At 43.3% G+C, this 23,580-nt stretch overlaps 1 protein-coding gene across 1 annotated transcript in view; it reads left to right on the top strand.

Annotated features, from left to right (window-relative positions):
- The first annotated feature begins 17,093 nt into the window (after window positions 1-17,093).
- LAMA4 (laminin subunit alpha 4) overlaps window positions 17,094-23,580 on the top strand; it is a 140,605-nt gene continuing 134,118 nt past the window's right edge. The window contains exon 1 of the mRNA XM_040428892.1: window positions 17,094-17,723. Coding sequence (XP_040284826.1) covers window positions 17,520-17,723 — 204 coding nt within the window. The 5' untranslated portion in view covers window positions 17,094-17,519. The remainder of the gene's footprint in view (window positions 17,724-23,580) is intronic.

The following is a 23,580-nucleotide window of genomic DNA, read 5'->3' as shown; positions in this document are numbered from 1 at the left end:
CTCCAAGTTTTGCTTAGTGCGCTCTGTCTGACCATTCGACTGGGGATGAAAAGCCGAAGAAAAAGACAGTTGAATTCTCAAACGAGAGCAGAACGCCCTAAAAAACCTGAAAACAAATTGTGTCCCCCTATCAGACACCACATCAGAGGGAATGCTATGTAGTTTCACAATGTTATCGATAAAAACCTGAGCAAGAGTTTTGGCATTGGGCAAGCTAGGTAACGGTACAAAGTGGGACATCTTACTGAAGCGGTCCACTACCACCAAATTCACAGTTTTCCCAGAGGAGCTTGGTAAATCGGTAATAAAGTCCATGGAAAAATGCGTCCAAGGATGAGACAGGATATATAAAGGAAGAAGGGATCCTGAAGGCCGAGTGTGAGCCACCTTCGCGCGTGCACAGGTCTCACAAGCTGTCACATAACCCTCCACACCCTTGTGCAACCCTGGCCACCAGAATCTCCGGGAAATAAGATCTATGGTGGATTTGCCTCCAGGATGTCCCGCAAGGACCATATCATGATGTTCCTTGAACACCTTGTATCGCAGTTCAGCAGGAACAAACAACTTGTCTGGAGGACAAGAATCAGGAGGCTTCTCCTGGGCCCCCAACACCTCCATCTCCAACTCGGGGTACAGAGCAGAAACCACCACCCCATCAGCCAAAATCGGAGCGGGATCCTCCGAATCACTCCCCCAGGAAAACTACGTGACAATGCATTTGCCTTGCTGTTTTTAACCCCAGGGCTAAAGGTGACCACAAAATTGAACCTAGTAAAAAACAGTGACCATCTAGCCTGTCTAGGATTCAGGCGCTTAGCAGACTGCAGGTAAGCCAAATTCTTGTGGTCAGTATATACCGTAATAGAATGAGTAGCCGCCTCCAACCAATGACACCATTCCTCAAGGGCAGAACTGCTCCGACCCCCACTTCTGATGCATCAACCTCCACGATGAACGGTTGAGACACATCAGGTTGCATCAGAATGGGAGCAGACGCAAAACATTTCTTAATAGTCGAAAAGGCCTGTAATGCCTCATCTGACCAGACAGAAAAGTCGGCGTCTTTTTTAGTCATATCTGTCAAAGGTTTTACAATGGTGGAATAATTCAAGATGAATTTTCTGTAGTAATTGGTAAAACCCAAAAACTGCATCAGAGCTTTCTGATTCTCAGGCCGGTCCCATTCCAGTACCGCCTGGACCTTTTCGGGGTCCTTACGAAAACCAGAGTCAGAAAGCAGGTATCCTAAAAACGGTAGCTCCTGGACAGCAAATACACATTTTTCCAGTTTTGCATACAATTTATTCTCCCGAAGGATCGACAACACCTGTCTCATATGATCCTGATGGGTCTCCAAATTGGGTGAGTAAATTAGTATGTCATCAAGATAAATAACAACAAACCTTCCTACTAAATGATGGAAAATATCATTGACAAATCGCTGAAAGACCGCTGGTGCATTAGTTAAACCAAAGGGCATGACAACATTCTCGAAATGACCTTCGGGTGTATTGAAGGCCATTTTCCACTCATCTCCTTCCTTAATTGTGATCAGATTATAAATTCCTTTTAAATCCAACTTGGAGAACTCCTTGGCTCTGACAATTTGATTAAATACAGGTTCTTCTCAAAAAATTAGCATATTGTGATAAAGTTCATTATTTTCTGTAATGTACTGATAAACATTAGACTTTCATATACACTGCTCAAAAAAATAAAGGGAACACAAAAATAACACATCCTAGATCTGAATTAATTAAATATTCTTCTGAAATACTTTGTTCTTTACATAGTTGAATGTGCTGACAACAAAATCACACAAAAATAAAAAAATGGAAATCAAATTTTTCAACCCATGGAGGTCTGGATTTGGAGTCACACTCAAAATAAAAGTGGAAAAACACACTACAGGCTGATCCAACTTTGATGTAATGTCCTTAAAACAAGTCAAAATGAGGCTCAGTAGTGTGTGTGGCCTCCACGTGCCTGTATGACCTCCCTACAACGCCTGTGCATGCTCCTGATGAGGTGGCGGACGATCTCCTGAGGGATCTCCTCCCAGGCCTGGACTAAAGCCTCTGCCAACTCCTGGACAGTATGTGGTGCAACGTGACGTTGGTGGATAGAGCGAGACATGATGTACCAGATGTGCTCAATTGGATTCAGGTCTAGGGAACGGGCGGGCCAGTCCATAGCATCAATGCCTTCGTCTTGCAGGAACTGCTGACACACTCCAGCCACATGAGGTCTAGCATTGTCTTGCATTAGGAGGAACCCAGGGCCAACCGCACCAGCATATGGTCTCACAAGGGGTCTGAGGATCTCATCTCGGTACCTAATGGTAGTCAGGCTACCTCTGGCGAGCACATGGAGGGCTGTGCGGCCCTCCAAAGAAATGCCACCCCACACCATTACTGACCCAATGCCAAACTGGTCATGCTGGAGGATGTTGCAGGCAGCAGAACGTTCTCCACGGCGTCTCAAGACTCTGTCACGTCTGTCACATGTGCTCAGTGTGAACCTGCTTTTATCTGTGAAGAGCACAGGGCGCCAGTTGCGAAGTTGCCAATCTTGGTGTTCTCTGGCAAATGCCAAATGTCCTGCACGGTGTTGGGCTGTAAGCACAACCCCCACCTGTGGACGTCGGGCCCTCATATCACCCTCATGGAGTCTGTTTCTTACCGTTTGAGCAGACACATGCACATTTGTGGCCTGCTGAAGGTCATTTTTCAGGGCTCTGGCAGTGCTCCTCCTGTTCCTCCTTGCACAAAGGCGGAGGTAGCGGTCCTGCTGCTGGGTTGTTGCCCTCCTACGGCCTCCTCCACGTCTCCTGATGTACTGACCTGTCTCCTGGTAGCGCCTCCATGCTCTGGACACTACGCTGACAGACACAGCAAACCTTCTTGCCACAGCTCGCATTGATGTGCCATCCTGGATAAGCTGCATTACCTGAGCCACTTGTGTGGGTTGTAGACTCCGTCTCATGCTACCACTAGAGTGAAAGCACCGCCAGCATTCAAAAGTGACCAAAACATCAGCCAGGAAGCATAGGAACTGAGAAGCGGTCTGTGGTCACCCCCTGCAAAACCACTCCTTTATTGGGGGTGTCTTGCTAATTGCCTATAATTTCCACCTGTTGTCTATCCCATTTGCACAACAGCATGTGAAATTGATTGTCACTCAGTGTTGCTTCCTAAGTGGACAGTTTGATTTCACAGAAGTGTGATTGACTTGGAGTTACATTGTGTTGTTTAAGTGTTCCCTTTATTTTTTTGAGCAGTGTATTTTAGATTCATTACACACAACTGAAGTAGTTCAAGCCTTTTCTTGTTTTAATATTGATGATTTTGGCATACAGCTCATGAAAACCCAAAATTCCTATCTCAAAAAATTAGCATATTTCATCCGACCAATAAAAGAAAAGTGTTTTTAATACAAAAAAAGTGAACCTTCAAATAATTAAGTTCAGTTATGCACTCAATACTTGGTCGGGAATCCTTTTGCAGAAATGACTGCTTCAATGCGGCGTGGCATAAAGGCAATCAGCCTGTGGCACTGCTGAGGTGTTATGGAGGCCCAGGATGCTTCGATAGCGGCCTTAAGCTCATCCAGAGTGTTGGGTCTTGCGTCTCTCAACTTTCTCTTCCCAATATCCCACAGATTCTCTATGGGGTTCAGTTCAGGAGAGTTGGCAGGCCAATTGAGCACAGTAATACCATGGTCAGTAAACCATTTACCAGTGGTTTTGGCACTGTGAGCAGGTGCCAGGTCGTGCTGAAAAATGAAATCTTCATCTCCATAAAGCTTTTCAGCAGATAGAAGCATGAAGTGCTCCAAAATCTCCTGATAGCTAGCTGCATTGACCCTGCCCTTGATAAAACACAGTGGACCAACACCAGCAGCTGACATGGCACCCCAGACCATCACTGACTGTGGGTACTTGGCACTGGACTTCAGGCATTTTGGCATTACCCTCTCCCCAGTCTTCCTTCAGACTCTGGCACCTTGATTTCCGAATGACATGCAAAATTTGCTTTCATCCGAAAAAAGTACTTTGGACCACTGAGCAACAGTCCAGTGCTGCTTCTCTGTAGCCCAGGTCAGGCGCTTCTGCCGCTGTTTCTGGTTCAAAAGTGGCTTGACCTGGGGAATGCGGCACCTGTAGCCCATTTCCTGCACACGCCTGTACACGGTGGCTCTGGATGTTTCTACTCCAGACTCAGTCCACTGCTTCCGCAGGTCCCCCAAGGTCTGGAATCGGTCCTTCTCCACAATATTCCTCAGGGTCCGGTCACCTCTTCTCGTTGTGCAGCGTTTTCTGCCACATTTTTTCCTTCCCACAGACTTCCCACTGAGGTGCCTTGATACAGCACTCTGGGAACAGCCTATTCGTTCAGAAATTTCTTTCTGTGTCTTACCCTCTTGCTTGAGGGTGTCAATGATGGTCTTCTGGACAGCAGTCAGGTCGGCAGTCTTACCCATGATTGCGGTTTTGAGTAATGAACCAGGCTGGGAATTTTTAAAAGCCTCAGGAATCTTTTGCAGGTGTTTAGAGTTAATTAGTTGATTCAGATGATTAGGTTAATAGCTCGTTTAGAGAACCTTTTCATGATATGCTAATTTTTTGAGATAGGAATTTGGGGTTTTCATGAGCTGTATGCCAAAATCATCAATATTAAAACAAGAAAAGGCTTGAACTACTTCAGTTGTGTGTAATGAATCTAAAATATATGAAAGTCTAATGTTTATCAGTACATTACAGAAAATAATGAACTTTATCACAATATGATAATTTTTTGAGAAGAACCTGTAGATCAGAAATCAAAGGAAGGGGATACGGATCACGGACCATAATCACATTCAATTCCCAGAAATCTAAACACGGTCTAAGTGATCCGTCTTTCTTTTTTACGAAGAAGCCGGCAGTCACTGGGGACTTAAATGGCCTAATAAGTCCCTTTGCCAAACTCTCTGCAATATACGGTACTTCCGCATAGCTTCTCTTTCGGGATGGGAAAGGTTGCATAGTCGAGATTTTGGCAGTTTAGCTCCAGGGATGAGATTGACCGGACAATCATATTCTCGATGGGGGGGGCAGCTCCTGAGCTCCACCCTCCAAAAATTTGTCCGCAAAATCAGAGAGAAACTGAGGTAGGACCGTAGTTTACACCCCTGAGATAGAAGCACAAAGACAGCTGTCCGAACAAAATTTACTCCAGCTACTGATTTGTCTTGTTTGCCAGTCAATAGTAGGGTTATGCTTTATCAACCACGGTAAACCCAGAACCATCGGAGCAGGCAAGCCCTTCATAACAAAAGAAGAAATGGACTCAACATGTGAATCACCCCCCCCCCCCCCCCTAACTGAATGTCATGAACGATATGAGTCAGATTCTTTTGTGAGAGAGGGGAGGAATCAAAAGCAAACACTGGTGTCTCTTTATCTAAAGTGCTAGTTCTAAAACCAAGATTTTGGAGGAACTGAAAATCAATAAGGTTTACCCCCGCACCACTGTCAACAAATACCTCAAAATCAAAATTTCCAGAGTCTAGCGCCACCATGGCAGGCAGGAGGAAACGGGTATTGCAGGGAGAATGCATATTTGCTTGCTCAGACTCTCCATTCACACTACCAAGAGTCAGGAAGAGTGTTTATGTGAATACCTCTGTAGTTTTTCATTACCGCTTTGAGGTTTAACAAAATAACACGCACAAACAAAATGACCTTCTTTTCCACAGAAGTAACATAGCTTATTCAGCTTCCTAAAATCCCTATCACCTGAGCGAAAGGAAACCTGGCCCAACTGAATAGGCTCCTCTCCTGCCCCTGATTCAAAAGTCATATTAGCCCGGGAGGTGGGACGGATCCACTTACAGACGGGACCCCCTGCTCGAGAGGAATCTTATACCTCTCTCTAAGACGTCTATCAAACCGCACTGCCAAAGACATGGCCATCACCAATGAATCGGGATACTCATGAAAAGCAAGGGCATCTTTCAACCTCTCAGATAGCCCCTGACAAAACTGACTCTGGAGCGCAGGATCATTCCACCCCGAGTTGCCCATCTTCTAAATTCTGCACAATACGACTCCGCAGTACATTCTCCCTGTAAAAAACTGTGCAGCTTAGATTCAGCAATAGAGACCCGGTCTGGGTCATCATAAATCAAGCCCAAGGCTCTAAAAAATTCAATCACCGACGCGGAGGGATGGTGAACTGGTCGGCAGAGAAAAAGCCCAGGACTGCGCTTCCCCTTTGAGCAGAGATAAAATGATCCCCACTCTTTTGATTCTCGTCACCATGAAGACATCGGCCGCAGACGAAAATACAACCTGCAGGATTCCCTGAACCGAATAAAGTCATCACCACCGCCTGAGAACCTATAAGGGAGAGTGACTTTAGGCTCTAAGCAGACCTGATTTCCTGTAACGGCACCAGAAGCCAGAGCATTCTGACACCATGCAACAGAACTTCGGAGATCAGCAACCTCCAGCGATAATCCCTGCATGCAATCAACCAAGGCATCCATAGCCTCCATTTCGCAAACAGCAGGGATATGACAGCTTTTTTTGGGCGAGTTATAATGTCACGATAGGTAGGTAAGCGGGGAAATAACCAAACACAGGAAAACAAACAGAACAATGACTAGGCCCAAAAGCTAGGGAGAAAAAGGGTCACCTCCTAGCGATCCCTAAAAGCTTTCCCTAGACTGCTATGCCCATGTGCATACCCTTATGGTGGATATGCACATGCCCTCGTGCCTAAACATAAACACCCTGGGCAAACCCTAAGCAGCAGGGAAAAGGGAAGAGGCAACCTGCTTCTTCAACCAGGAGAAAGCAAGCATCTCCCTTGAGGCCTAGATAAAACACACAAAGGGAAATAACGGAGAGGACTTATCTTGATCAGAGCTGAGGCAGACAATCCACCACACATCAAGAGCTCCCAGGAAAGAACCATAACCCGCACAGGTCACTGGGGGAAGGAGGGATAAATAGCCTTACTAACAATGAAACCCAGTACACCTGAGGGAATGTGGATCCAGCCTAAACCCAAATCAAAACAAACAGAGAAGTCAGACATGTGCAGCCAGTCTGACAGACCTCTGCACATTCACAGGGCAAGGCATGACAACAGAGGGACAAACGCTACTGCAATAGCGTTTAGAATATAATTTCTATATAGTGCATTTGTATTGTGCAGCATTTGTGTGCGGTTCTGCTGAGATACCGCAGCTATACAGAGGGACGAACGCTATTGGAACAACTAATTTCAACTAGTGTGATATACCAGTTGCCCCCAATTTTTTTTTATTGAGAAAGGGGTGTGATATACCTATAATTTAATTTATATATAGTGTATGTGCAGCATTTGTGTGCGGTTCTGCAGAGATACCACAGCTATACAGAGTGACAAATGCAATTGGAACAACTAATTGCAACTGTTGTGATATACCAGTTACCCCCCAAAAAAACTGATTGAGGCAGCGCTGTGATATACCTATAATATAATTTAAATATAGTGCATTTATATTGTGCAGCATTTGTGTGCAGTTCTGCTGAGATACCACAGCTATACAGAGGGACAAACGCTACTGGAACAACTAATTTCAACTGGTGTAATATACCAGTTGCCCCCAAAAAAACTTATAAAGGCAGGGGTGTGATATGCCTATAATATAATTTCTATATAGTGCATTTTTATTGTGCAGCATTTGTGTGCGGTTCTGCTGAGATACTGCAGCTATACAGAGGGACAAACGCTATTGGAACAACTAATTGCAACTCGTGTGATATACCAGTTGCCCCCCAAAAAAACAGATTGAGGCAGGGGTGTGATATACCTATAATATAATTTATATATACACTGCGTGCAGAATTATTAGGCAAATGAGTATTTTGACCACATCATCCTCTTTATGCATGTTGTCTTACTCCAAGCTGTATAGGCTCGAAAGCCTACTACCAATTAAGCATATTAGGTGATGTGCATCTCTGTAATGAGAAGGGGTGTGGTCTAATGACATCAACACCTATATTAGGTGTGCATAATTATTAGGCAACTTCCTTTCCTTTGGCAAAATGGGTCAAAAGAAGGACTTGACAGGCTCAGAAAAGTCAAAAATAGTGAGATATCTTGCAGAGGGATGCAGCACTCTTAAAATTGCAAAGCTTCTGAAGCGTGATCATCGAACAATCAAGCATTTCATTCAAAATAGTCAACAGGGTCGCAAGAAGCGTGTGGAAAAACCAAGGCGCAAAATAACTGCCCATGAACTGAGAAAAGTCAAGCGTGCAGCTGCCAAGATGCCACTTGCCACCAGTTTGGCCATATTTCAGAGCTGCAACATCACTGGAGTGCCCAAAAGCACAAGGTGTGCAATACTCAGAGACATGGCCAAGGTAAGAAAGGCTGAAAGACGACCACCACTGAACAAGACACACAAGCTGAAACATCAAGACTGGGCCAAGAAATATCTCAAGACTGATGTTTTATGGACTGATGAAATGAGAGTGAGTCTTGATGGGCCAGATGGATGGGCCCGTGGCTGGATTGGTAAAGGGCAGAGAGCTCCAGTCCGACTCAGACGCCAGCAAGGTGGAGGTGGAGTACTGGTTTGGGCTGGTATCATCAAAGATGAGCTTGTGGGGCCTTTTCGGGTTGAGGATGGAGTCAAGTTCAACTCCCAGTCCTACTGCCAGTTTCTGGAAGACACCTTCTTCAAGCAGTGGTACAGGAAGAAGTCTGCATCCTTCAAGAAAAACATGATTTTCATGCAGGACAATGCTCCATCACACGCGTCCAAGTACTCCACAGCGTGGCTGGCAAGAAAGGGTATAAAAGAAGAAAATCTAATGACATGGCCTCCTTGTTCACCTGATCTGAACCCCATTGAGAACCTGTGGTCCATCATCAAATGTGAGATTTACAAGGAGGGGAAACAGTACACCTCTCTGAACAGTGTCTGGGAGGCTGTGGTTGCTGCTGCACGCAATGTTGATGGTGAACAGATCAAAACACTGACAGAATCCATGGATGGCAGGCTTTTGAGTGTCCTTGCAAAGAAAGGTGGCTATATTGGTCACTGATTTGTTTTTGTTTTGTTTTTGAATGTCAGAAATGTATATTTGTGAATGTTGAGATGTTATATTGGTTTCACTGTTAAAAATAAATAATTGAAATGGGTATATATTTGTTTTTTGTTAAGTTGCCTAATAATTATGCACAGTAATAGTCACCTGCACACACACATATCCCCCTAAAATAGCTAAAACTAAAAACTACTTCCAAAAATATTCAGCTTTGATATTAATGAGTTTTTTGGGTTCATTGAGAACATAGTTGTTGTTCAATAATAAAATTAATCCTCAAAAATACAACTTGCCTAATAATTCTGCACTCCCTGTAGTGTATGTGCAGCATTTGTGTGCGGTTCTGCTGAGATACCGCAGCTATACAGAGGGACAAACGCTACTGGAACAACTAATTTCAATTGGTGTGATATACCAGTTGCCCCCCAAAAAAACTGATTGAGGCAGGGGTGTGATACACTTATAATATAAATTATATATAGTGCATTTGTATTGTGCAGCATTTGTGTGTGGTACTGCTGAGATACCGCAGCTATACAGAGGGACAAATGCTATTGGAACAATTAATTGCAACTGTTGTGATAAACTAGTTGCTAAAAAAACTGATTGAGGCAGGGGTGTGATATACTTATAATATAATTTATATATAGTGCATGTGCAGCATTTGTGTGCGGTTCTGCTAAGATACCGCAGCTATACAGAGGGACAAATGCTATTGGAACAACTAATTTCAACTGGTGTGATATAACTATAATATCATTTAGAGAGATACAACATTTCAGGGCAGCACACCTGATGAAATAGTCAGTAACAAGGGGTGCCAGCGGTATTGCGCCTAACCAAGGTGATAAATCGATAAAAAATAAATACACCGCAGCACTTCCAATAGGTGAAAATAGTGGGATCCTTTTATTCACCCATGCGTGCCATGCAACGTTTCGGTCCACTTGCTGGGACCATTTTCAACCCAGGCTTGAAAATGGTCCCAGCAAGTGGACCGAAATGTTGCATGGCATGCATGGGTGAATAAAAGGATCCCACTATTTTCACCTATTGGAAGTGCTGCGGAGTATTTATTTTTTATAATATAATTTATATATAGTGCATGTGCAGCATTTGTGTGTGGTTCTGCTGAGATACCGTAGCTATACATTGGGACAAACACTAATGGAACAACTAATTTCAATTGGTGTGATATACCAGTTGCCCCACAAAAAAACTGATTGAGGCAGGGGTGTGATATACCTATAATATAATTTATATATAGTGCATTTGCATTGTGTAGTATTTGTGTGCGGTTCTGCTGAGATACCGCAGCTATACAGAGGGACAAATGCTATTGGAACAACTAATTGGTAACTGTTGTGATATACCAGTTGCCCCCCAAAAAAACTGATTGAGGCAGGGGTGTGATATACCCATAATATAATTTATATATAGTGCATGTGCAGCATTTGTGTGCGGTTCTGCTGAGATACCGCAGCTATACAGAGGGACAAATGCTATTGGAACAGTTAATTGCAACTGTTGTGATAAACTAGTTGCCCCCCCAAAAAACTGATTGAGGCAGGGGTGTGAAACACCTATAATATAATTTCTAAATAGTGCATTTGCATTGTGCAGCATTTGTGTGCGGTTCTGCTAAGATACCGCAGCTATACAGAGGGACAAATGCTATTGGAACAACTAATTGGTAACTGTTGTGATATACCAGTTGCCCCCCAAAAAAACTGATTGAGGCAGGGGTGTGATATACCCATAATATAATTTATATATAGTGCATGTGCAGCATTTGTGTGCGGTTCTGCTGAGATACCGCAGCTATACAGAGGGACAAATGCTATTGGAACAGTTAATTGCAACTGTTGTGATAAACTAGTTGCCCCCCCAAAAAACTGATTGAGGCAGGGGTGTGAAACACCTATAATATAATTTCTAAATAGTGCATTTGTATTGTGCAGAATTTGTGTGTGGTTCTGCTGAGATACCGCAGCTATATAGAGGGACAAATGCTATTGGAACAACTAATTGCAACTGGTGTGATATACCTCTTGTTGTCCCAAAATAAACTGATTAAGGGGTTTGATATACCTGCTTACAGAAAATACTCATTAAGGGGTTCAACATACCTGCTTCCACAAATTCTGCTCTTCTATAGGGACTTTGTCACAGGGTCATTTTGAAAATGACAGGCAGCGGAAGAGGCAGGCCATTCCGCAGGGGTGGTAGGGGTCGGGCAGGTGCACCAGGCCAGAGACTAAGTGGGAAGTTGGAGAAGGAGAAGGTGCGTGCGATTATGTCAATGGACGCACCAGATTTGGTTGAGTGGCTCACTCAGCCTTCCACTTCTGCACCCTCCTCATCCTCTGTATCTGCACCCTCCTCACTCTCTGCTGTTTTCACCCACAAAGACACCACCATAGCCCCTCCATTGATATACTGACTGTCAGCGCTGATCACTGAAAGCCCATATCTACTCTGCCTCCTGGTATGTCCTAGTGTTTCCATGATCTTGCACTTAGACTTCCATTTAGATTTATTATTTGCCGTTAAAGAGATTCATATATAGATTGATATATAGTTTTGTGGGAAAAGATCCAGTAAAATGTGAAATATAATAATCACTGCTCTTCCTGAGCTCAATAGCCATGTATGAGGTCTTATCAGTGACTAACAGCTATCTACATATGCAAACTTGCAAATAATAATGAGCGTTCGCGATCATCTTGCTAACGGTTGTTCATCAGGCATGCTTAAAAATCAACGCTTGCCAGTGGCAGATCGTGCTGTCCAACAGTGATTTGCCGCAGCAAACCACTAGACAGTTTGGGGACGAGCGATGGCATAGGAAAAGCAGAGAGAAGGTCGCGGAACTCACAGGTGTAGTGCTGCCTTCTCAAACAGCTGATCAGCGGGGGTCCTGGGTGTCGGACCCCCACCGATCAGATATTGATGACCACACTGAATTAAATGCCCTAAATGTCTATGCCAAGACCAATTATGAAATTGAGATAATACCTGCGTAACTCATATACGCTCAGACAGAATATATATGAATGCTATAAAAATGTATGCATGAAACCACACTGTAATTGATGTAAACCACATTCTGCACTCTCAATTGTTCTTATGTCCCTCGAGGAGGTAAAGCACATAACAAAGTTAGGCTCAGGGTTACAGTCAGGGGTCATTATAGTGGGGCACACTTATAACATCCCCACACTGTATAGCATGGTCCTGGAGTTTATAAATGGAGATGCCCACGAGGACCTTGTGGTCAGACTGGTGGCACTGCATAACCTACAGCACAATTTCCCTCCAGAAAAAGGAAAAAACAAGACCCAAATATAAAACATCAGATGCATCTTAATTAAGTTACAAAAACATACAAAAAAAACGGTAAAAAGGGAAATATCACCAAAATTAAGGATGAAATGATGACACCTCCCTGTGGACTTACCCCAAAAGAATGTAATAACAATGTCACAGACACAGTCTGCATGGAGTAGGGCTATGGGATACATATCACCATAAATAAGTAACAAAGGCTGATGATGTGCTGCCGAAACTAATGTCGAATATAAACCTAATTATCTCAAGATAGCTTGTCCAGTAAATACTGACTGTGGCTAACAACATAATAGTTATATACGATACTACCATAGGCTACAATAAGCATAGGTTGAACCCATGTATCCCGTTCTCCAAACCAGACTACCTGCCCTTTGACATTGGGGGATCCTAGGTACAGGAAGCCAATAACCATTGAAGCACATTAAGGCGAGCTTCATCAGGAGATGGCACTGAGTGGCACTTAACTAACAAGTAAGGGAGAGTGATGCTCACTAAGTGGCACACTATGCTAGCGACCTAGATAGGGGCTGAAGTAGTGACATCCGACACAGCAGAACGAAGTATTGGGCAGGAGCAGCCACCCTTATTGCTACCTAGCCATGGCAACTGTTGAGATGTCCCTTGATGATCCAGGTCGAAACAAACAGACCAGGAAGATTTCTACTGAGACAAACACCTGTTTAGAGAGTGGCATGATGGACTGTGCTAAGTAGAGGCTGTAGATAGCTGTGACTAAGGCCCCATTCACACGTCCGCAATTCTGTTCCGCATTTTGCAGAACAGAATTGCGGATGCGCACTTCAGGGTCCGCAATTCCGTTCCTGAAAAAAATTGAACATGTCCTATTCTTGTCCACAATTGCAGACAAGATTAGGCATTTTCTATTAAGTGCCGGCGATGTGTGGTCCGCACATTGCCGGTGTCCGTGTTTTGCGGATCCGTGGATCCGCAAAACAGACACGGATGTGTGAATGGACCCTAATAGTGAGACACACCCAAGGACTGTGAGTGTGTGTGTACCGCGTAGAGAGCAGCCACAGCCTGTGGTCCCAACTGTGGATATTAAGCACCAAATGGAGAGTGTCCATGACCTATACCAAGCAACACTGAGCCATTTTTGTCATTGCCACTGAAAGGAAGACTCTCGGCTGAGTTGCCGTTGGCCATTGAGTTGGGTGCTATGCCAAAACTAGAGTTCTTCGCCACAGAAGAAATCAAGTCTGTTGCCAATCTATAGAGACCTTGAGACCGCCAAGCCTATTCCCTTTAAAAAGACTCTTGTAGCTGTCCTCAGTGTAGTAAATGGGAGCTGAGCTGCAGTACGCCGGCATGGCCACTACACAATGGACAGACCTTCTGTTTCCAGCACCAGCCACTGTTTATTTTCAAGAGCCAACAGTGTTCTATCCTCACGGATCTAATGACTTATGTCCTATCATGAGGATCAAAAATCTGGAATACTTCTTTAAGCCTGTTGCCTTTTATAACCCAGTTGCACCCTGTAAGGCTTGTGTAACCACCAAGCTTATTCTCCCATATCAGTTCAATAAAAACGTTGTTCTAAGTTACAACTATGTCTACCTGATTCCTTCTGCCACACATCAGTGGGGGTGCCATGCACACCACTCACTTGCTAAAACGATCCTGGGTAAGGATTGACCCCTCTCCCCTTACAAAAATTCTGCTACATTAAAGAGGATTTCTGGACCAAGTACAAGTATTGTCCCTACACAATGGGCACAAAATCACGGGAATACAGCCATCTAATCATACTTATGATAGAAAGAATTATAAACATACTGAATTATACAGGACTGTACAAAAAGAATAAGTCCAGGACACACACTGCTCCTTTCACAAAATCACATGACAAGCGAAAGAATATAACTACCTAAAAAAGCACCATATACAGTGATACCTTGTGTATATTACACACCTAAAAGCAAATGTGGTATAGAAACTGCTTAAACTGTTTTATTCTGTCTGTAAATCAGTTTGTGCTGCAGTCATGAGACAATCATAGGAAATGTTCTTCATCCCCATGATATACCCCATTTCCTTTTGGGCAGTGCAGGAGGTTAACAATACAATGCATTTGTGGCTGTATTTTACTGTAATCATCAATATTACTACTGGACCATGAAGTGATATGTGATTTGACGGATGTCGCATGACATGCTATGTATGTATTTTCTTTTTTATCATAAACCACAGCTCATACGTATTCTGTAAAACTGGGTGGCTCCCTATGCCTAAGTGAACATTTGCCTTTTTAAAAAAGACTGTGGAAATATACTATTCCATGGAAAAAGAGGATGTAAAGGTTACATTCTATGTACTGTATGAGCCTACAGTAGGACTCAGTGGTCAGTCTTGGGCAATGTAGTCTGGCTTCATACACTACCAGCCTTGTTCCCCATGTCTCACAAAGCATTTCTTTAAGGAGAAAACAGAACGCTCTTTGTAAATAGAGGTTCACATTTCTGAAATGATGAGGTAACATTTAAGCATTGGCTAGTTTACAGGATAGTACATGCCAAAAAGCACAGGCTTGGCAAGGCTGATCTGTTACATTAAAGGGGTTGTCCGAGTTAAAAAAAAAATATAGCACTGTAATTCTGATTGGCAGCAATATATAACTAAAACATATTTATTTCCTCATTTCCCTGGTTCTCTTCTGGCCTTTTGTTTACCTGCAATAACAACAATCTCTGCCCCTCCCCCTGCTCGGAAAGGGAGTGAATACAAGTACTGCCCTAAGTTACATGTCTGCCTGCTGGGAGACTCAGCAGCATGTTGTATTTGTAGGACTACAAGTCCCAGCTGTACAATGACTTTGCTGATACACACAGGATCTTCCTCCTACCTGTTCTTATGCAATGCTCTGCAGAACTCTGTCAGCTCCTGTGCCCAACATTTGTCTCCTCACTGCCTGCAGCTACTCAGTAAAGCCTTCAGCCCTGAGTCTGTGCAGCTGAAGGGGTTAATGTTTTCCCTCAAGAATCCAGGGAGAGAGCAAAATGCAGCAGCAGCCGGCAGTGCAGGGGGCGTGGCCAGCACAGTGAGCTCACGTGTACAGGCTCATATCTGCTCTCTCAGACTTGTGCATGAAACATCATCAGAGCAGGGAGAGAGGCTGACATCACAGGTCATGTGACCCTCAATGAAATCTGTGAAAGGAGCAACTGGAGATAAAGTAAGTGAATTGTAAAGTCCTTACATTTTCCTAGTTAGAAACATAGAAAGAACAAAAAAATAACTCAGACAACACCTTTAAGGCTGTAAAACAACTACTAAGGCAGCATACAGTGTTAAATACAATATGGCACCTAAACTGAGTGAATGAATGATAATCATATCAGTTACCACATGTATGTGCTTTGATCAGTGCAACCTGCTCTAAGCTTCATCCCTTTCCATGTCTGATGTGTGCTAGAAGGAGAGGAACCTTGCACATGTTCACACCTGTATTAGGGCTGCCCTTCATATAAGATAGATAGATAGATAGATAGATAGATAGATAGATAGATAGATAGATAGAAACATAACGGGAGGGGTTGCAAATACTCTGCAGTACTAGGTGGTACCTGGTGTAGTACGCAGCCAATTTCCCGTGAAGAAAAGTGAGATTCTGTTGCACATGGGGAAAATGTATATGCGTCACAAACAGTGGTGGGAATCTGGGTGTCACTGTATTCAATAGCATAACTTAAGTTTCAGCAGAAAAATCCATGACAAATCAGTAGAAAAATCAGCATCAGCAAAGGAGTTTCATGGAGATTTGTCACAGATTTTGCTGTGGATTTGCTGTAAATTTCCCCCTCTGCATTGCAGAGGGTAAAGTCTGCAATGGAAATATGTAGCTTAAAGTGACGTGCAGAGGATTTAAAATCCACACCGCAGATCAATTTATGCTGCAAATTTTTTCAGAAACATATGGATAAGGGCTCATGCACACAACCGTATGTAGTTTGTGGTCCGCAAAAATGGATCCGCAAAAAATATGTATGACGTCCGTGTGCATTCCATATTTTGCGGGACGGAACACTTGGCCCTTAATAGAACAGTCCTATCCTGGTCTGTAATACGTACCATAATAGGACGTATTCTATTTTTTTGAGGAATGGACATACATAGATACGGAAACGTAATGCACACAAAGTAACTGCCTTTTTTTTTTTTGCAGACCCATTGAAATGAATGGTTCCCCCATATGGTCCGTAAAAAAACCAAGAACAACGAAACACGGAAATAAAACACGTTTGTGTGCATGAGCCCTAAAATTTGCTAAAATCTCATCCATTTTGAGGGTACTGTAATACATCACAGCAGATTTGCAGTATATCCATTCCATGTGGACCTACCCTAAATATTCCAGTTCCCATCCTAATAACATATCATTGCATGTAAATGCAGAGCTCAGACCAGCGTCCCACTTACTTATTATCTGGATGCCAGCCTAAGAATCTGACCGTGGATACCCAGCCTTACATGGCTGTGATCCACCATTCATAGTGTGTAAGTGTCAATGACAGTTTGACAGGCTACCATATCTTTCACTTTGTTATCTGTCATAAGGCTGAGCTGCAGTCAGGGATATGGCTAGAAGAACATGACTTCATTTCTGTTCCAGAGAAACCTAGTTGTGGGCAGCCAGGCAGAGCTTCTGGAGGGAGGGTCTAACATTGAAGGTAAACTTCTCTGCAGTGAAGGAAGCCAGAGAGTGAAACACAACTGTTCAGAGTGTATCCCGCACCCTGACACCCAGAAGATAAGGTGTCTCAAGAGCTTGTGGAACACTACGCTCATTGCTCCCCGTCCTCATATAGATTATTCCACTCTAGTCTCCAGGGGATTGTAGTTCGGCTGGTAAAAGCGAAGAATGAGAAGGTTTCCTGGTGTGTAAGGGGAGAATAGCCAGTGGAGATCCTTCTATGCAGCACATCTGGAAAGCAAAGTCACAGCACAAGTCTAAATGTTGGAAGCTGTGCAGAAGTGAAGAGGGTGTGTATCTAAACTGGACTTGGATGCTGTAGAAAGAGAAATATTTTCTGAATTCAAGAAGAGAATGGCGTGCATTTTCCAAATGTGGCATGCTTGTGTGCTGCTTTCTTTCTTGGGATACCTGTACCCTTGCAATGCATCATTTGAAGGCAGCGCCTTTCACTTGGAGGCTGAAGGTAGCACTTCTGCCATCAACAGCAGGCAAGACCCCAATATTATAGACATCCAGCAATCTTACATTCCTGCCAGGCTGATCCCATTATCACAGGTAACACTTCTTTATATTCTTCATGTGCCCGTGTTGTTTTTTTAGACTGAGTTTAAGTTTAACCAGACAGAAACCGTCATCTCTATCTGTATATCATTGAAATTCATAATCTTCTAAAACCATATCCCGTCATTTCTTTACAGCAGAATAAGTAGGTAGAGGAACAGATTTGTTTTCAGCGAACCTATGTGAATATATGGAATGTGGATCACTAACTTTTCAAAAAACGTATGACATGTCATAGAGACATACACTACCTCCTCTCTCCCGCTGCTGAGGATGGAATCAAGATGGGCCCATAGACTTCTATGAAACCTATCTCCTGCACCAAGGAGAGAGAGTGCAATATGCTCACTCTTCTCTACCCTTATTCTAGAGATCGTGGGGGGTCTCAGTGCTCAGACCTAAACTTTTGATATGTCTCTTTAAATGGTACTTTCCTAATATAGAGTTATCATACAGACTTCATTTGGCAACCAGGGGTGCATATTCACTGACTTGAGAATGTGCCGTGAGAAGACTGAGATTAATCAGATTATCAGACACAGGGTGTTGGTTGGGAAGGTTATCCACAAGGAATTTTAATTCACCAGGATGCCATGCTGCATTATAGTGCTTCCTCTTGTTATTAAAGTTTCCAAAACGACAAATACTATGGAACTGTTGTTTAACCCTTTAATGACCAGACCTCAAAAGGCCTTAATGACCAGATACTTTTTAGTGATTTAGCGTTCGAGATGGTCACTTTAGTGGGAGCTGAGCTGCAGTAACCCAACATGGCCATTGCATTTTGAATAGAGCTGTGCTTCCTGTTCCATTCAAAGTGCTAGTTCAGGGCTGTAGGCTGCAGGGAACAACTGATCGGTTGAGGTGCAGGGTGTTGGACCCTCACCGATTGGATAGTAACGACCTATCCTAAGGATAGGTCATCAATACCAAGAGCCTGGAAAACAGCTTTGAAAGGTTCACATGGCCTTAAACTGTCTGCACATTCTCCAAAATGGCACAGGTCAACAGAAAAACATTGTCAGGTTAAATGAGTTTTAGGGGTTATTGATTAACTTATAGAGTTAACACTAAAATAACATATATACCAGAATGTGTTATATTACTGCAATATCCTGAGTAAAGGAAAATAACAATGGAAATAGCGAGCTCTACAGTCATTAATTTTTAGTAACACTGTTGATTAACCAGTTGTTCTTCTGGACCTAATGAACTTGACGGACATGTCCTTTTTAACTATACTAACAATATGTATGAAAACTAGAGAAAAGTACAAATGGCAACCTATAGTAGTAGCCAATCATAACCTATGTGCCATTTTTCTAGTTTAGTAAAGGTAATCATGACTGGTTTTCAGTGCTGTATTAGGACCTCCTCTACCATTTATGGGCCTCCACCACATTGTCCATATCACACATTCCCCCATGCATTCCCCACTCTGAACTTCTCTCTGGCACTCATTGCAAGTTTCCTATTATAATAGTTATTTTTTAGCTGTGTTATGTTCATTGTTTGGTATTAATTATGTCATTAATTTAGAGTAGTAATATTTCAGCAGTATTGTTATTTCCACCCTTATAAAAAATCAGAAGGGGGACTTCACACATGCATAGACTAGACCTTCATCTGGCCCAGACAATTTAAAGTTGCATCATTGCTGTGAATATTCAACCATTCTGTCCTATCACTGCATGTGACATACAACACTGTAACTAAAAAGCTGATTAGTATTAGGTATTCAGGTTTCATGATATTGCTAAAAAGTCTACTTGATGGTGAACCAGTGCCAAGCACAATTTTACCACACACAGAGCTTCTCTAATCTATGCACAATGGGGGTCATTTATTAAACAGAAGTACGCCTAGATTAGGCGTATTTCTGGTGCAGATTGTGGTGCAAAGGTCATTTGAGCCACAATTTGTGACTTCTCTCCACTCACTCCAGATCTAAAAAAAAGTGGGCATCTCATTTACCATTTTCTACGCCTGTTTTACGTTTTCTACGGCTGTCTTGGTCTAAATGTAAGGCAGCTAGGACGTTGTCTCACATTTAGAAGCAGCGGTGGATCAGCGAAGTTATGTAGAGGCCTCTTCATAACTCCAGTGGAACTACCGCCAGGTATAGGGCTTATTAAGACTGGCGTCTAAAACGCTGGTATCAATACATGTGCCCCTATGTGTGCTATTGAAGCTTGGCCCCATTCAAAGTAGCTGAAGTTGAGCTTCAAAACTAGAGTCAATACTTAGATTACAGCAACATATGGTAAAGACAAGGGTAAACCATCAATTTTTTAGATCTGGAGAAAAACTTTAAAGCGTTTTTCAGGGTTGACAAAATTGATGTCCTATCTTTACGATTGGCCATCAATATCAGATCAGTGGGGGGCACATCTGTTGCCAATCAGCTGTTTGAAAAAGGGTTCATTGTGTTCAGGTTAGTGCTGTGGTGTCTTCGTTGTATACACTACATGCCATCTACTTAGTAGTGGTTGTGTGGGGTACTGCAGTTATATCATATTCACAGATCTGATATTGATGGCCTACCCCAAAGATGGGCCATCAAAATTGTGAACCTGGAAAAGCCCTTCAAGTGTGTGAATTAATACTGTTACATGGAGCTCAAGCCTAGATGGGAGCCAAAGTGCCACAACACTCTGAAAATACTCCACAGTCCCTTTATTCTGGTGATCCATAGGAGTCTCAGTACCCAAACCACAACCAGTTTCTTCTGGCCATAATCTACTTATGATTCTTGCTCATGAAATTGTTGTCTGGAGTAAAAGCAAACCACACTTGTCAGACTTCAACAGAATATGCTAAAAAAGAAAGAAAATTCCAAGATTAGACTACATTCTATAATCATGTACTATAAACATAGCAAAAAAGAGTAAGGCCTCTTTCACACGGGCATCTCGTGGGAGGGCCGGACAAGATGCGGGTGCGTTGCGGGAAAATGCGCCTTAGGCCCCTTTCACACAAGCGAGTTTTCCGCGCGGGTGCAATGCGTGACGTGAACGCATAGCATCCGCACTGAATCCTGACCCATTCATTTCAATGTATATGTGCGTTTTTTTTCACGCATCAGTTCTGTGTTGCGTGAAAAACGCAGTATGTTCTATATTCAGCGTTTTTCACTCAGCCCTGACCCCATAGAAGTGAATGGGGCTTCAGTGAAAAACGCATTGCATCCGGAAGCAAGTGCAGATGCGATGCGTTTTTCACTAATGGTTGCTAAGAGATGTTGTTTGTAAACCTTCAGTTTTTTATCATAAGCGTGAAAAACGCATCAAAACGCATTGCACCCGCATGGAAAAAACTAAACTGAACTCAATCGCAGACAAAACTGACTGAACTTGCTTGCAAAATGGTGCTAGTTTCACTGAACGCATCCGGAGCCAATCCGTCACTCTCGTGTGAAAGAGACCTTATTATTCTGCTTTTGTCTAGATGCCACCACAGACCTAGCGAGACAATACAAATATAAATAAAATGTAGATAAAATGTAGGTGGAAGATTGAGATATTTCTAGAACCTAGAACAGATGCAGCCATTTGACATGCTGTAATAAGACATGCACATACTTCTCAGGGTGAAGGTAAATGTTATCCCTGTCTGGTTTGGAGAGTGTGAAATAGCACTGTACATCTGAAGGTGCCTACTATCAATGCACCATTTGAGGTGGCAGTGTGAAAACAGATCTGTGGCTACTTGGCCATGGTTTCAATCATTAACGCACACTGTATTATTTCCCACTGATTGCTTGAGGGGTTGTTCTAAGTCTATTGGCTCCATAAAAATGTTGTTCTAAGCCTGTTACCTCCATGAAATTTTACTTTTCCTGTTAACCTGTTCAGCAAAAAAGATATCAGCAACTTAAAAGGGTTTTTCAAGACTTTATAACTGATGACCTTTTCTCAGGACCCCCGGCAATCGGCTGTTTAAGAAGGTACTAGCACACCTGGAGCACTGCAGCCTTCTCGCAGCCCACCGAGCTCAGCACCGTACATAGTATAGCGGCTGTGCTATATCATGATCAGCCCCATTCACTTCTATGCGGCTGAGCTGCTCCGAGACCATGTGACCGATGAACCAGTGGCGTTGCTAGGGCTGGTGTCACGGGTGCGGTACAAAATGGTGTCACCCCCCTTCCCCCCCAAAGCAATAATTTTTTAGCCATATATGGGGGCTATGGTGGTGCTACTGCCATAGGGGGCATCCGTTAGCTCAGCAGACCCCCCCTAGCAGTCAGAGCCTGGTCTCGGGAGGGGCACTTCCAGATTATTTTCTGTCTGCCGCCACAAAACAATGGTGCTTATAGAACAGACTACACAGTGTAGCGGTATACTGTATATTGTGTGGCACAGTGTAGCGGTATACTGTATATTGTGTGGCACAGTGTAGCGGTATACTGTATATTGTGTGGCACAGTGTAGCGGTATACTGTATATTGTGTGGCACAGTGTAGCAGTATACTGTATATTGTGTGGCACAGTGTAGAGATATACTGTATATTGTGTGGCACAGTGTAGCGGTATACTGTACATTGTGGGGCACAGTGTAGAGATATACTGTATATTGTGTGGCACAGTGTAGAAGTATACTGTATATTGTGTGGCACAGTGTAGCGGTATACTGTATATTGTGCGGCACAGTGTAGCGGTATACTGTATATTGTGCGGCACAGTGTATAGGTATACTGTATATTGTGGGGCACAGTGTAGAGGTGTACTGTATATTGTGTGGCACAGTGTAGAGGTATACTGTACATTGTGTGGCACAGTATAGAGGTATACTGTATATTGTGTGGTACAGTGTAGAGGTATACTGTATATTGTGTGGCACAGTGTAGAGGTATACTGTATATTGTGTGGCACAGTGTAGCAGTATACTGTATATTGTGCGGCACAGTGTAGCGGTATACTGTATATTGTGCGGCACAGTGTATTGGTATACTGTATATTGTGGGGCACAGTGTAGAGGTGTACTGTATATTGTGTGGCACAGTGTAGAGGTATACTGTACATTGTGTGGCACAGTATAGAGGTATACTGTATATTGTGTGGTACAGTGTAGAGGTATACTGTATATTGTGTGGCACAGTGTAGAGGTATACTGTATATTGTGTGGCACAGTGTAGCGGTATACTGTATATTGTGTGGCACAGTGTAGCGGTATACTGTACATTGTGTGGCACAGTGTAGAGGTATACTGTATATTGTGGGGCACAGTGTAGAGGTATACTGTATATTGTGGGGCACAGTGTAGAGGTATACTGTATATTGTGTGGCACAGTGTATAGGTATACTGTATATTGTGTGGCACAGTGTAGAGGTATACTGTACATTGTGTGGCACAGTATAGAGGTATACTGTATATTGTGGGGCACAGTGTAGAGGTATATGGTATAAACATATTCCACATGAAAACTTACAATTACTTGGCTTGGCCCTTGGGGATCTCGGACGCCACTTCAACACTTTGGTCGGGGGCTCGGTGGAGCTGATGTGTTTTATCCTAATGAGAAAGATTTCATAATAAGGATTTGGAGAAGGGGCAGAGGGATAGCAGAGCAGGGAGAGGCTGGTGCTGCTACTAGGGGGTCATACCATGGGGGAGTAATAAAGCCCACCATAATGCCCCCCCCCCCTAGTAGAAATAATTCTCCTTATAATGTGACAATGCAAAAAATACCCCCTTGTAATGCCCCCAGTTGAGCTAATGTCCCCATAGTGCCTCCATAATGTCCCAGTATAAAATACCCCTATATAGTGCCCCCAGTAAATTCCCCCATAGTGCTCCTCTCCCCCCTTCCTGCTAGTGCCCCCCATAATGTACCAGTATAAAATGCCCC

Source organism: Bufo bufo, chromosome 4 (genome assembly GCF_905171765.1).
Source record: "Bufo bufo chromosome 4, aBufBuf1.1, whole genome shotgun sequence".
Classification (NCBI taxonomy): Eukaryota; Metazoa; Chordata; class Amphibia; order Anura; family Bufonidae; genus Bufo; species Bufo bufo.
Note: the sequence above shows the minus strand (reverse complement) of the source record. Positions and strands in the feature narration are given on the sequence as shown.